The sequence below is a fragment of the Morone saxatilis genome, unplaced genomic scaffold (genome assembly GCF_004916995.1).
Source record: "Morone saxatilis isolate NCDOM2014 unplaced genomic scaffold, NCSU_SB_2.0 Contig23, whole genome shotgun sequence".
Lineage (NCBI taxonomy): Eukaryota > Metazoa > Chordata > Actinopteri > Moronidae > Morone > Morone saxatilis.
In genome coordinates this window covers 13150350-13163906 of record NW_023339796.1, presented here as the reverse complement: position 1 = coordinate 13163906, position 13557 = coordinate 13150350, and the positions used below count along the sequence as shown (strand labels likewise).

Sequence of the window (13557 nt, the reverse complement as noted above, 5' to 3'; positions counted from 1 at the left end):
ATCCCGAGGGAAATTCAAGTATCCAGTAGCATACAAAATACAGGACATACATTAAACATACATTAAACTAAATTTAAAAACCCTGACCTTAAGAATAGAATTAAAAATAAAGCTGCAGCCATTTTTCTGATTTCGTAGAACTCTTGGCTCTAATGTGAATTAAAATGGACTCCAATAGTCCATGAAGACTCCACAGGTCCTTTGTAATTAGTGCCCAATGTGTATGCTACTCATTCTGCCTGGCTAAACCTTGACACACTTTGCTCTCCACACTGGGTGTCAACTCTGAATCCTAATTCACTTAATCGTCCTCAGGTGACAAATACCTCTGGAGTAATTTGCCGTATTAAAGCCATGGCTCAGGGGTCTTGATTTGTTAGTCACAATCCCTTCAGCAACACCTCAGTGCCCTTCATTGCACAAGTCAAAACTCCTGAGTGGAGAAACTCTACCACTGTATGATTGCCCTGCTATCTCACATGCCATTCTCAATATGTGGTATTACAGTAGCAGAACAGAATACAGTATACTGCTGAGAAGATGGTTTTCCAAGTTATTACCACCCTTTTCAAACACACGTACATAAACTCCTGCACTCATAAAATGATTTATATGCAGCTCACATCTCCTCAATATCGTATGGTAACTTTGTTTTGATTTGAAATGCGTTGATGACCAGGAGGGGTTGCGGTTTCCTGATGCTGCTGTTTTGATATTTTTCCGAGAACAAGAATAACTTTGTAAGAAAGTAGGCAATTAATGCAGTTACCCTTCTCCTGCCTCAGGAAGCCAGCTCACTTTGAAGTTCCCAGATCCACTGAACATACACTATATTTACTCTATACGGATTTGCTGTGTTTTGGATGGACCATGTTGAATGAAAACACATCTCAAAGGGACTTTGCCACATACCTGCAGTTTTGGACAACCTTGAAACTCAACTGGAATGTTTAGATTTCTCAGACCCCAAGCTGGAACGGCTTCCAGCAATTGGCACAGGGTCCAAAGCCAGACCAGCCAGAGGGCAGAGGTTGGGCAGACGGGGCTTAAAAAGAAAAATGGAAGGCTGGTGGGCAGATGGATGCAGACCTGATGAAGCAGCATTATATCAGGGGGGTGCTCAAGCACAGACTGGCACAGTAATTATGTTAACATTTAAGATAATCTGTTCAGAAACCAGCTCTCCTGTCATGTACTATTCCTATTCCTAGAGCGCAAGAGGATGGTTTTATTATTGCGGAGGTAGAGATATACTCAGCAGTCAAATAAAACTGTCAGAAAATTACAACTGCCTCTACCACAGTAGCAAGCTAGAAGGGTAAGGTCCCACACAATCCACTAAATGACACAAGAAAGACTTAACGCTGAAATCCAATAAGATGCGGTGTGTAGAGACAGACTCAGACACAGTAATCAGCTTCACACTGGGACATTACTGGTAAAGCTGGAATGTTTGGGGTGGACTGGAGAAAGAGCATCTGAGGTGCTTGTCAGTTCAATAATCTGTACTGTGTCTTTTTACTTGAAGGGATTGTCAGAGATGGGTTTTCTTTTTTTGCTTGTTTGTTTTTTTTAACCACCAATGGCTTTGCTTTCTCCCAAATTAACCAGAGATGTTCTTATGTGACTTTCACAACAGACTGAAGTAGGTAGTTGAGAGATGGCCTGGAAGAGAAAACACAGATGCGCAATGATTTGAAGTGTGTATGGAGTAGGTGTGCACCATGTGTTACTCTCTCAGTGAGAAAGGCCAAGTTAAAAAGGGAATCAAAATAACTACAGCCAATCAAAGACCCTGTTGAGCTTTGAGAGCTTGCCAAGGCTTTTGACGCTGTAACTGGTTAAGGATGTGGCGACATGTGATAACACACTGTGTTCCCATTCCCTTGCTATTAACACATGACCCTGCTTGCCTTTTATTAAATATATAAAGACACTTTCTCTTTCACTCTAAAAAAGCTGTTAATGACTCAGTAAATCACAGTATGGCAGTATGGAGTAATACACTGAAAAATGGTTCTGTGTGTGGTATGTACACAATCAGATAATCCCTGCTCAATCAGATAGTTTTAACTGAGCTGTAAAATAGTCCGATCATATCTGGGGACATTATCCCAGAAGCCAACTGTAGAAGTGGTCTGTCTGTGAACAGCACTGCTAGCCGTCTGCTTTCCAAATGACCTGTCTCCAAAGGCCTATATCAGCACCCCGTAGTAATCTCAATATGGAGTGTTTGGCTGCGTACCACCGCACCAAAGTGGTCATAACTCTTCAAAATAATCACAGGATAAGCAACTTCATGTCCGTCATTATCTAAGTTCCCCTGATGCCGAATCTGGCATGGAGATAAAGTCGCTCTTTAAAAAAAGTGTGGCCCATGGAACAAACATTCAGTGTCTGGAAAGCAAATATTTTGGTCTGAAATAATTAAACACAAAGACATACAGCATTGGTTTAAGGGTCATTCATTAACACTTAAGCACAACTGGCAATAAAGTATTTTGTACTATAAAATACAACTGCCTTTAAATTACATTGTAGTTCAGTGGAGACGCCTATGAAGAATGACATTTTATAACATTCCAACTATCTGGAGAGAAAAAACAGTAAGAGTAGGAATTAATTTATAGTTTTACGTGGAGCTATTGCAACATTCAAGTATTTTCCTACTTTCTTAAGTAGGGAATATGAGTATTTCTTCCACCACTGCTTGCCAACATGAGATTACAGTGCTCTTGATAATCATAAGGCGTTATCACTGCTTACTGCACTTCATGCTTTCTTAGGATACAAGAAAAACAAACAAAGAAATACTGCATAAAAAAAACTTGCTGTAGAAGTGCAATTGATTTTTACATAAGATCATATCCAATTGGCCGACTCTTAAGCTCCCTGCTGCCGCACTCCTGGCACTTAGCGAGAAATCCGTTCACCTCACATGAATGAAACGCAGCACTGTATCCTAAAACAAACATCAAACTGTGAAAAGAGCTGAAGTTTTGCCACTTCAAATTTCAAGAGTTGCTTTTGTTGGCATTTGATCTGAGAAGTGAAGCAGAGTAGTATAATTGTGTACACAAACACGTATACACCAAATCTCCCACTCTAACACCCCCTTCCATTGGTCAGCGCTTTGAAGACATGATTGCGCCTGACCCAAAGCAACCTCTAGGACAAGTACAAATAAAAAGCATAAAAAGGGATAGAAGCCCAAAACGTATTGGTGAAGCTACAGCAATGTTTGATTAGCTGTGAGGGGAAGGAACAGAAGAGAAGTGGTGGAGTGTAAACGCACAAAAAATGTAGTTCACCACACCCTGTAAACAAACATAAATATTTATACCAATTAATAGTCCAGACCAGGGAGCCACAGTTTGTATCTGGATCATATCAGCCCCATTTTCCAAAAATGTTATTATTGTTACCTACAGACAGGGTGTGTGTCATAAAATATCTTGCTGTTGAAAGTTGAAGGTGGGGAAGTTCAATAAAGGGAAGACTATTGCATACCTTTCACACCATACTGTTTGTACGTTTCTGTTTGTTCACTGTCAGGCAAAATGCTCATCAACAGCTGCAATCGCCGGCAGAGATACCCACATGTAGCCCGTGCCAATGCACTGCAGACTGTAAACGCTTGTCATGCCAGCCTCGCTCCAGACTGCTGACATCCTCAGAAGACCAAGGTCCTAGAAAGAAAGAGCTAACTCTAAACTACAGCTTGCAATGAAATTGACATCTTCTGTTGCTAGTAGTGACACCCTGCTAAACAAACATATCAAGTGGTTTGGATGCACCTCTAGGTATGTTTCCCACTCAGCTATCTATTGCTCTTCTCCCCGTCACAGCTTGTAGACTCATACTGGGTGATACTTCAGCTGCCACCAACCTGCATGTGACACTACTGAAGGAAGGAATTCTGGTCTTTAGTCACATAGATAGCTGTACATTGCATGTCTACTGGTATTTTAGGAATTATGGAGGGCAAATGCACTAAAGTTTTGGACACATTTTAGGCTAAAAGATTCACAGTAAAGGAAAAGAGACTAACAGTAACTATTAAAAGATTTAAAAGACTGGAGTAAAACTATATTGATGATGCCCACTTAGTATCCTGATTTGTTTGAAATGACCCCACAAACATGACTTAAGTGATAAGTGATGAAGTCTCTTAGTATGCCTTGCAGAAACTTTCAAGCAATACTAGCATACTTGAACTAAATCCTAAACCCGCACAAAATGCGTTTTGCCTCCAAAACAGATTTGGAACCAATGTTTATCCTCATAAAATAACTTTTCCTCGGTGTGGAGGAGAAAAGCACATACCACAAAAACTTCAAGGCATTTGAAGCGGCTTTCAAGCATCGCTCTGACAAAAATCTAACAGAAGACAGGAAAAATTCGGGAACCATGTCCGCAGAGGTGCCAAAACACTTTATAGGCCCCGCTGTGGGAGTCTGCACATCTATTCTCGTAAACTGTGGCTCCTGAGCTCAAGTGCATGTAGGGTTAAGGGCCTATGCCACCACAAGCATCTAAACACGATGGCCAAAAGGGTTGGTGATGGCTGACGTCTGCAAATCAATATGAAGATCCAAATCATTCACTCCCCTTATTGTGGACACAATAACGTAGCCTCTTTATCTAGAGATTAAACCTTATGAGACCTCTGCGTCACACCAGACCTGTTCTAGCTCAGAACCCCCCGTCTCAGCAGCTTGTGAATGTGCTCGGAGGCTTTCTGCCAAAATACATTTGCAAAATAATTGCATAATCTCTCCAAACAGCCTGCTTGCGATAAGCAGCTGGGTGGCATATGAACCTGCAAATTGTAGAGAAAATCAAGAGGCTCTGATGCTTTAAACCAGCCAGATCAGATGGGGCCCATATGACGGGCGACTTAAACATGTAATATTACGTACTAATAAACACATACATGTTTTTTTGGGAAAGAAAAATAAAACTCTACATGCTCCGAATGCACAATGATGGATATGGATATGGATATGTTACGCCAGGAATTTAATAAAATGGTACAGACAAACATGTTTGCTCACTTTAAGATCGTTTTCAGAGTTGGCAGTGTGCTATATTGTTTAGAATACAACACACAATAACCAACAGCATCCCTATTCTCTGAGTCTCTTTAACTAACATGACTAATATGGGGAGAGAGAATAGGACAAAAGTGCAGACAGAAAGAGGTATCTGTTCTGTCTCTCAGCCATTCAATCTCTTGCTGCTGTCACTTGAGTGGGCTTACATTTGCTTCTGGGAGACCACTCACAGTGCAAGAGTACTGACCCACGTGTGCTTTTGACAGAAGCACAGTTAGGCTGTATAGTTAGAAGTATAGGAGATGAATTAAAGGCTATTTGTTTGTGTTTAAATACAAGTGATCATATACAGCATCACATCTACATGTCACATTGGATTTGCTAAACTCGCTATGATTGTAGTAGCTAAATGTGTGACTTGTGTCTGCAGATCCATTAGCAAAATGTCTGATGTCTGCAGTGCGCTTTAGACAAAGTGCCGTTCACTTCGAGGTGCCGAACCCACTGGCTCACCTGTGCCAGGTGTCTCCGGTACGCGGTGCAGCGGCCCGACCTGTCGCAGCTGGAAAGCGGTCCTCACTTCATGACAGCTGTACGCGTCCACGTCGATCACATTCGCCACAAATACGACCAATGGCAAAATCCAAAAGGACCCGCAAGAGTTTACGCGTGGGCATATTCCTCGGGACATTGCCGCATCTCACACCAGGTATCCTTGTGGATAGCCTACTGTAGCCTGACTGCAAACTGTGTGACACTGTTCAAAATAGACGGCACTGGAGTACAATGAAGCGACGATGAGTTTAAACATCTGACAAACGTTTCCGTCTGATTTTCACATTATTGTTGCGGGATGAGTGTGAGCGCCTCACAGCAGAGGTTTGAGGGTCTTCTGTTGGACAGAGGAAGAGTGGTGTGGGCTAAAGCCGGTCTGTCCCGCGCTCAACACTTTGCAGTGGTCGGCTGTCTGCATGCCTGTCTCCAAAGCCTTGCGCACACTCCCCTCCCTTTCTGTTTACTTCAGCTAAGTGGCCCAACTAAAACTCACTACAGTATCCCTATGGGAACTTGCAGAGTCTGTGTCCTTGTAACAGCATTTTAGATCCCAACAGCAAAACATTTTTTCGTGGTATTATAAAAAAAAAAAGAGAAAAGTTCATTATATAGCTGAATCATAATTGAACGCGACTTTTGGCGTCATTTTTAAAAACATTACCTGACTCTAAGCTTTTTTTTTTTGTAACTGTGTTACAGTTGAATAATGTAAAATTGAACATTATTATAAAATAGACCACCATTTGGATTAGGCTGTTTCAATTCCATGGGCCTATTTCAGCTATACAAACATACAAACTTCATCAAATTAAAACCTCACCTTTCCCCCTTAACGTTTTTTGTTTGTTTGTTTGTTTGTTCCTGTAACAGAACCAAAGATCTTTCCAATTTGAAACTAAAGGGAGACATCCAGTCACTGTTGTGAGAGGGAACCTTATACATACTGTCAATGGAGGGAACTAAGGTACCACCACCACCTGGTTCCTCCTGTTCTTTATGAAGACTTCAGATGATGACTAAATGAATGATAAGTGAATATAATTCTATCTCTTCAAGACAATTAAATATCCGTGGCAGGGGGGATGAGGTTAAACAGGACAGCACATTTTATTTAGTTTTCAGAGTATGATGATTGTTGAGTTGGAACTGATTTTCCCTGCAACCAGGAGAATCCTGTCCTTAATGTTGCTGAAGCCTGTACAGCAATACTTGTTATCTAATTTACATTGCTGCCATCTACTGGCGAACACGTTTAATACAAAAGCAACCACACAATAGGCTTTTTACAGACTGATTTGCGTGTCACAGTGCTTTTTTATTTTACAGCCTTTGATGTCAAGTTTTATTCATAGTCTGTCTATGGTGTATCAGGTAAGAGGAGGATTCAAATATATGATAAAAACAAAGGTCAATTATCCAATTAAATTGTCATTATCCTGTCATGATAATATCTTTTTCAGATTTGGTGTTGTTTTTTTGTTTTTTTTACGTCCAAAAGCCCAGAGTGTGGTCATTGGAGGGCATGCCCCATGTGAGAATGAACACATCTGAGATATAAAACCTTCAAACTGTGTTAACCACACATCATTACAAAATGCTATTAGTCTACACCCCAGTATTTTTCAAGAAATGTTTTCTTATGCAGCACGGCAGCGCCATTTTAAGTGTGTAACACAGTAAAGGTTTTGCATACAATTTGAAAGTTTGTCACCACATTTCCAAATTGAACCTTACAGTGTACAGTTCTTTTTACATATTTAATGTTGAATACTACCCTCTCCTGGACAGACACAGCACTGCATCAGTGGTCAGATGCCGACTGTTTTATATTAGTCTACAAAGAATTTTGCAATCTGTTTTTACAAATTTTCTATATAAATAAATGATCAATTTGTAGTGGGATTGGGCAAGTTTATTGTGCTGTGGCTTACAGGGCTGCTTCAGCAGAGTTTTCCATTCCTTATTGTTCTCTGAACCAAGGATATCATTTTCATTGTAACTTTGGGGGGGAGACTGCCACCACCAGTTAGTAGTAGTGTGTTCTTAATGTGATGCTATTCACATGTGTAATACACTTATACTATATGTAACCACAGCCTGACCTGAACTGTGTATTGAGAAAGAGAAAAGGGGTTGCAAGTTGCAATTCTGACATTTTTGTATATAATACTAAAACATGAGGATAAAGCTCAAGTTACAGTGAAAATGTCCCCCAATGAAACATCTTCCAGGTGACCCTAACACCTGCTGTCCTAATCAAATGACATCTGATGGACTTTTAGTTTGAGCTATAATGCCAGCAACACAGAGCTCCTACTTGGACAAGGAACCACCAATCTCGTGGCCTCCATAATGCCGCAATATACTCTTTAAGAACAGGGCAGAGACTGACATTAGCTCTTCTTCCGGTGGTTTGGAAGCGGAAGCAGCCAGGCTTGAGAGCTGGTCTCTTAGGAATAAGGAAGGTATTTGGTCAGGTATATACTAGTTAATCTTGGCACAACAGCCGGTCAGTTCAAAGTGGTAAACGATTCTGAGATAAGCAGGTCTTCCTCCTGCTTATCTTTCCCACATGACGCTCTAGCTCCAGCTCAGTCTCCACTTACCTGAAGGAGGCCCTCAGAGGAGGCTATAGCACATAAAAGTGCAGAGGTTGCATGTAGTACACCACACTCGCTGATTTTCCTCCATTCCTGAAAGGCAAATACGTTCTTAATTAGTGTTGACCTCAACATGTTCAATGCGAACAACAACTAATCAAGTGAATTATCAAGATTAAGGCGGTCTCAGCAGGACCTGAAGCTCGGGGGCCAGCATCAGAACTGAATATTGTATGAATATTGTCAAACCCATTTCTTGAACTGATACGGTACTCGGTGCTGGTATGGTGAAGCGGGTTTAGGCATTTTAGAGATGACTTTGGTCTGAAGGAGTACTGTTAATTTACAATTTATTATGAAATGTAAGTTCACAGTTTATATACCTTTTCTCACAGCAGCCATTTTAACATGAAATAGCAAACACAAGTGTTATCAATGATAAGTTCTGTTCCATTTAGGTCAAACAGAGTCATGGTGCTGCTGTTGTGCATCACTGGAAAGGCTCTGCTATACTTAATGGAAAGGAGCCTTGCTTAGTATCACACCTGTGTTTGCCCTACTATTTCATGTCAAAATGGCTGCTGTGAAAAAGGTCTAATTTTAAGGTCAGATTTCTTCCTTTCTTGCCAAAACAAGCTTAAGGAAACCTAACAGGAGAGACTTTCTTGATATCAGATCAGACGACTGGTTTCACAACTGATGAATGTTCTGCCATTATGCCACAATACGAACTTGGAGACATTGCAGAAGGTCAGTCAGAAGGAGATGTAGCTGGCTAACTTGGTTTAAGGGACATGGACATCAACTCACCCGTTCCAGCACTGACTCAGCAGGACCAGAGAGCTTAACATTTTAACAGCCTAAGGAGAACAGGGACAAAGCTTCAACCGGCAAACAAGTAGATTAGTCATTTGCTGTGATCATCAAACAATGGCAAAGAAAATAGGCATAAGCATTATAAGCATAAACTATTATGAGGCCACCTAATTAAGCTAGTGTGACTTTGTTGGTGTGTGCCTGGTGGTGGAAATCCAGGTATGGATTTTCTGCTGTGGTGGTAAAGAATGAAACAGACCAATTTCTCTCCTTGACTAATTACATAAAATAATGTGAACTGCTAAGTTCCGCACCTGATATTCATATGAAAATTGAATTAACCATTCTTCTTAAGACACTGAAATCCTGTCCTGTCAATGTCAGAGTCAGACAGAAAAAAATTATTTAGTTACTTAGAGCAAACATTATATGTGGTATCTGGTATAAAATGCAAGACAGTTAATGCTGGCACAGAAATGCTCGTTTAACGTTACATAAGTGTGCACAACAACGTTAGCATACGACACAGACCAATGTTTAGTTCAACATAGCCACGACTAGTGACTCAAATGTATGCTAGCTCATACTGTAGCTAATGCGTTCATACGGTCCATGCTTAAGTTAGCTGCTAACAGACACTCTAACTAACGTTACATAACGTTAGTTAACTCTCTGTTGTTCCATTATTTAGTTATGCAGGCTGGCATAAGACCCCATCTTAAAACTAATTAAAACAGCCAACTTGGGAGATTTGGAAAAGGTCTGAAATGTACAATAATATGTAACGCTAAATATAAAAATAATGTGAAAGCACGCCACTATTTGTGCATACATGCTCACTAGCTACTAGCTATTATCTTTAAATACAGTAACAGCTTTGAGGTGTTGCTAACTTACATGAATTAAGCTAGACTCCGAAAAGTTTGTTTTGCAACTGTTTTGTTTTTCAACTTGAATACGTTTAGCCTCTACTTTTCTGTTCTTCGAGTATATATTAATAAGGTCTTAAAGTAAGAAGACCTTTTTAATAGCAGACATTTTGACTTGTTTTAGCTGGAAATATACAGGTGGTTTGACCCACAGCTCCCGTCTGGCTTCACAGTGAAGCTCATAAACTGACCTGCAGCTCCATTAGGACCAGCAATGGGTAAGTTTGCATGGGTGAAACATGTTGAAAGTGCTTTGGACTACTTTATATAGGTCCAGTTGTTTATTTTGGTGTTCACTGTGTTGGGCTTCTTTCCTTGTAATAACAGCGTGGTGTGACCTTTTCAAGAGTTTTGGTGTTCGTTTGACACGATTTACGAGAGTAATCTTCTTTTTATTATTGTGACTGACTTTTTGGACTTTATGATTGTTTCTATATGTAGTATTTTTGTTCACCCAGGGCTTGGATCAGCCAAAAGGTCTCCAGTGAGAGGTAGGTTATCTTATTGTGTCTCTACCTATGTATCCATGCCACGCTGAAATTGTGATTATGAGCTGATAAGTTCATTTCTTCATTTCGTTCAGTTTGGAATTAGCAGATAACCTTTTATTATACATTTTCAACTAGGGCCTGCCTGTTAGGATCCAGTGGGACTATTTTGGGGGGAAGTAAAAACATTTCTTTAGCAACAGTAAGACAGTCAAACTTATTTGTTTCCACATATAGATTTATAGACTACAGGACAGTCCCGATGCAGCTGCTTCTGCCTAGGCCTTTTTGACATTTAAAAACCAAGTGAGGAAAGAGAGGAAGGAGATTTGTGTGTGTGTGTGTGACACATATGTGTCAGCAGATGGCGCCAATAACCCTAGATTTCATAGTCCTTACTCAGACACCTTTGATGCTAATTTATGCAGGTTACATTTTTTCTGTGCAAAGTACCATTAACATTACCATTAACTGTAGTTCAAAATAAGGTCAGTAGGAGGTGACTAGGAGCACATGTTTTCTATAACCTGTCTGAGGTGACAAGAAGTCCTTATTTGCTCTCCAGACAGTCTAGACTTTATGTCAAAGCCAGCCAGACTTTATTTTGAACAAAACTAATCTCCTGTATCCCTAGTTATTGGCTGGCAGTCAGTCATCAGTTACCCCTAGAATCACTACTTTGTCACATAAAACATGGCAATTGTATCAATGTATTATCACTGAAGAACAATATATATCAGTATCTACACTTTAATCATAAACCTGATCTTAATAAATAATAAACATAACTGTGGCACTTCTGACGCCAATTAAGTCCATCCAATCCTTTGACTAGGTCTAGGATGAACTGGCTGCAGTAGTCGTGGTAGGGGATCCATTCTGCGTCCTCATGCTGTGTGGGAGTCCAGTAGTTAGTAGACAATCCCTGCGGGCTTTAGCCCATCAGTTCTGGCCCTCTAAACTGGGGATTTAAGGGGTTTACAGGGGGTTAAACCCCCAAGATTGGAGCCCTCAACCGCCTGTTTGAGAGATTACGCTGTTCAGTCTCCCATTTTCACCTCTCTGTCTTGGTGGAACAGCGGGAAGTGTAGAGGGTGGTCATTAGAGACATGCCTCAGCTTGACATCTCTGGAGGGAGGAAGTGGTGATAAATGAGTGTTGAGGAGCTTGATTAAGTAGAACATTGCCTCATGCTGTGCAGCTCCATTCTAAGGAATGTGTGGATAAGATTTTGGTTAAAAAAAAAAGAAAAAAGAAAAAAAATCTTTCTGGGTAATGGAGAATCTTGTATTCCAAAATTTCTAAATAGGGTTTTTTCTGCATTAAGTATGAAAGTGGTGCTGCATAAATGTATAGTACATGCATGCATACATGAAAGATGGAGTGGTCAAATGTCTGCACATTGCTGGTCAGAGCAAGAACCTTATGCTCCATTTCTCTCGGGTGGAGATGTGATGAGTGGAAGTAAGCCGTGCTGCATCTTTAATGAGAGTCTGACATATTCAGTGCCACTGTCTCACTATCTGTCCTGTCAGTGCCTTCTTCATCCTCACCTGCATGTGCATGGCACTCCCAGGGAGGACAGAAAACTGAGAATGCCGCTGAGCCTCACACCAAAGCTTTCAAGAATCTGAATGCCACCCCACACCCTCCTTAGGAGCAGATACAGCCGCACCGTGTGTAGGTGCCAATCCCAGATGACAAGAAATCACACTTAATAAAACCCTCTAAAGCTATTTGTAATGGCTCTCTTTCCTCAGTGGCAGTTAATTGATTGCTATAATGGTTTTTATAGACTCTTCATTAGCCTGTTACAGCAGTGGATCAATAGAACATCATTATGTGCATGATTGAACCGAGTACCAGGCATCTGCTCCGGAGCACTTTGGTCTGTATTTGTAAACAGTCATTAATGTCACAGTGTGCCACTACATGCATGAACTGTGAGGTTATGTTACTTTGCCAGACTGATTGGTTGACTACATGTAATTGGCTTCTTGAAATGAAATGTAAATGAATGAGGGAGATATTATCTAACCACAAAATTGATCAGATGTATTGTGATCAGCTCCCAGTCAATGTCCTCTGTTGCCTAATGCTATGGGCCTTAGATGATCACTAGAAGGTGTGAGGCTTGGTTCTTAGCTCTGGCATTACAAATGTATATATGTACTCGTTGGCCTAGTGCAGCCCATCCGATCATATCAAGTGTAAATTGAGTAGTATCTTCCCAGAACATGTTAAATCAGCTTTACTAAACATAAAAAGATAATAATATCATTATCAAAATCCAGCTACGAATGAATTTGAATACAGTAAAACATGGTTCTAATAATGTATTCAGAAGGTTTGGATCTCTTTCTCTCAGTATGCAAGTCTTTGTGTGTCTGCAATTGTGTGTAAACAGAAAAGATACAGGCATTGTATCTTATTTCACCCTTTATTCTGCCCCTGGGGGAGTGTCCTACACTGTTCACAAAACAAAGTACTGTTGTGCACATAGGTGGAAAAATTTGTTTAACCCATTCACCCCTGAGATTTCCTTACTGTCTGTGTTCATTGAACTCCGATAGGATCTAAATACTTCCTTTGAGATTGTATACATTGGCCGTGCACCGAGGTCAGACGGGGGCCTTTGTGTATATCTGCATGTGCAAGGGTGCGTGTGCTGAGTTGGTCTGGATGGAGGGACTCGCTTTGTGCGTGACCAGTCGACCACATCCCTCACAATAGGCAGAAAAAGGGGGTGACTACCTTTTTGACATAGCATTTTATCTCAGTGAGATCATAGCAATTGGCTATTTATGGCATGTGGCATGCTGGGGTGAGAGGAGTGTTTGCACTGGATGCAGAGATATACTGTTTAATTTCACCCTATTTTACCTTTCCTTTTCTCACTCCAAAAACACAGATGCCTCTTTTGATAATAATATGCAGTCCAGCACAGTGGTTCATCCGTAGCCCTGCTGAACTCACCAGCGTGTTTTTGCTCTTTTTGGCTCCCCCTTTATTTTTAACCACTCCATTATCCCCTTCTCTCCTCTTAGCTGACCACCACATGTTTGTGAAAACCGATCTTCCACTCCTGCACTGCCACCCCCCCCCCCCCCCC

The 13557-nt window shown here is 40.8% G+C and overlaps 1 protein-coding gene across 2 annotated transcripts in view; it reads right to left on the bottom strand.

Annotated features, from left to right (window-relative positions):
* The window catches only part of gpc5c (glypican 5c), a 92355-nt gene extending 86307 nt beyond the window's left edge, over positions 1-6048 (bottom strand). The window contains exon 1 of one of the 2 annotated variants that reach the window (XM_035670091.1): positions 5571-6048. In XM_035670091.1, the coding sequence (XP_035525984.1) occupies positions 5571-5748 (178 nt within the window). In that variant the 5' untranslated portion in view covers positions 5749-6048. The remainder of the gene's footprint in view (positions 1-5570) is intronic. The other variant, XM_035670090.1, reaches the window with a different exon arrangement.
* Positions 6049-13557: the final 7509 nt, after the last annotated feature.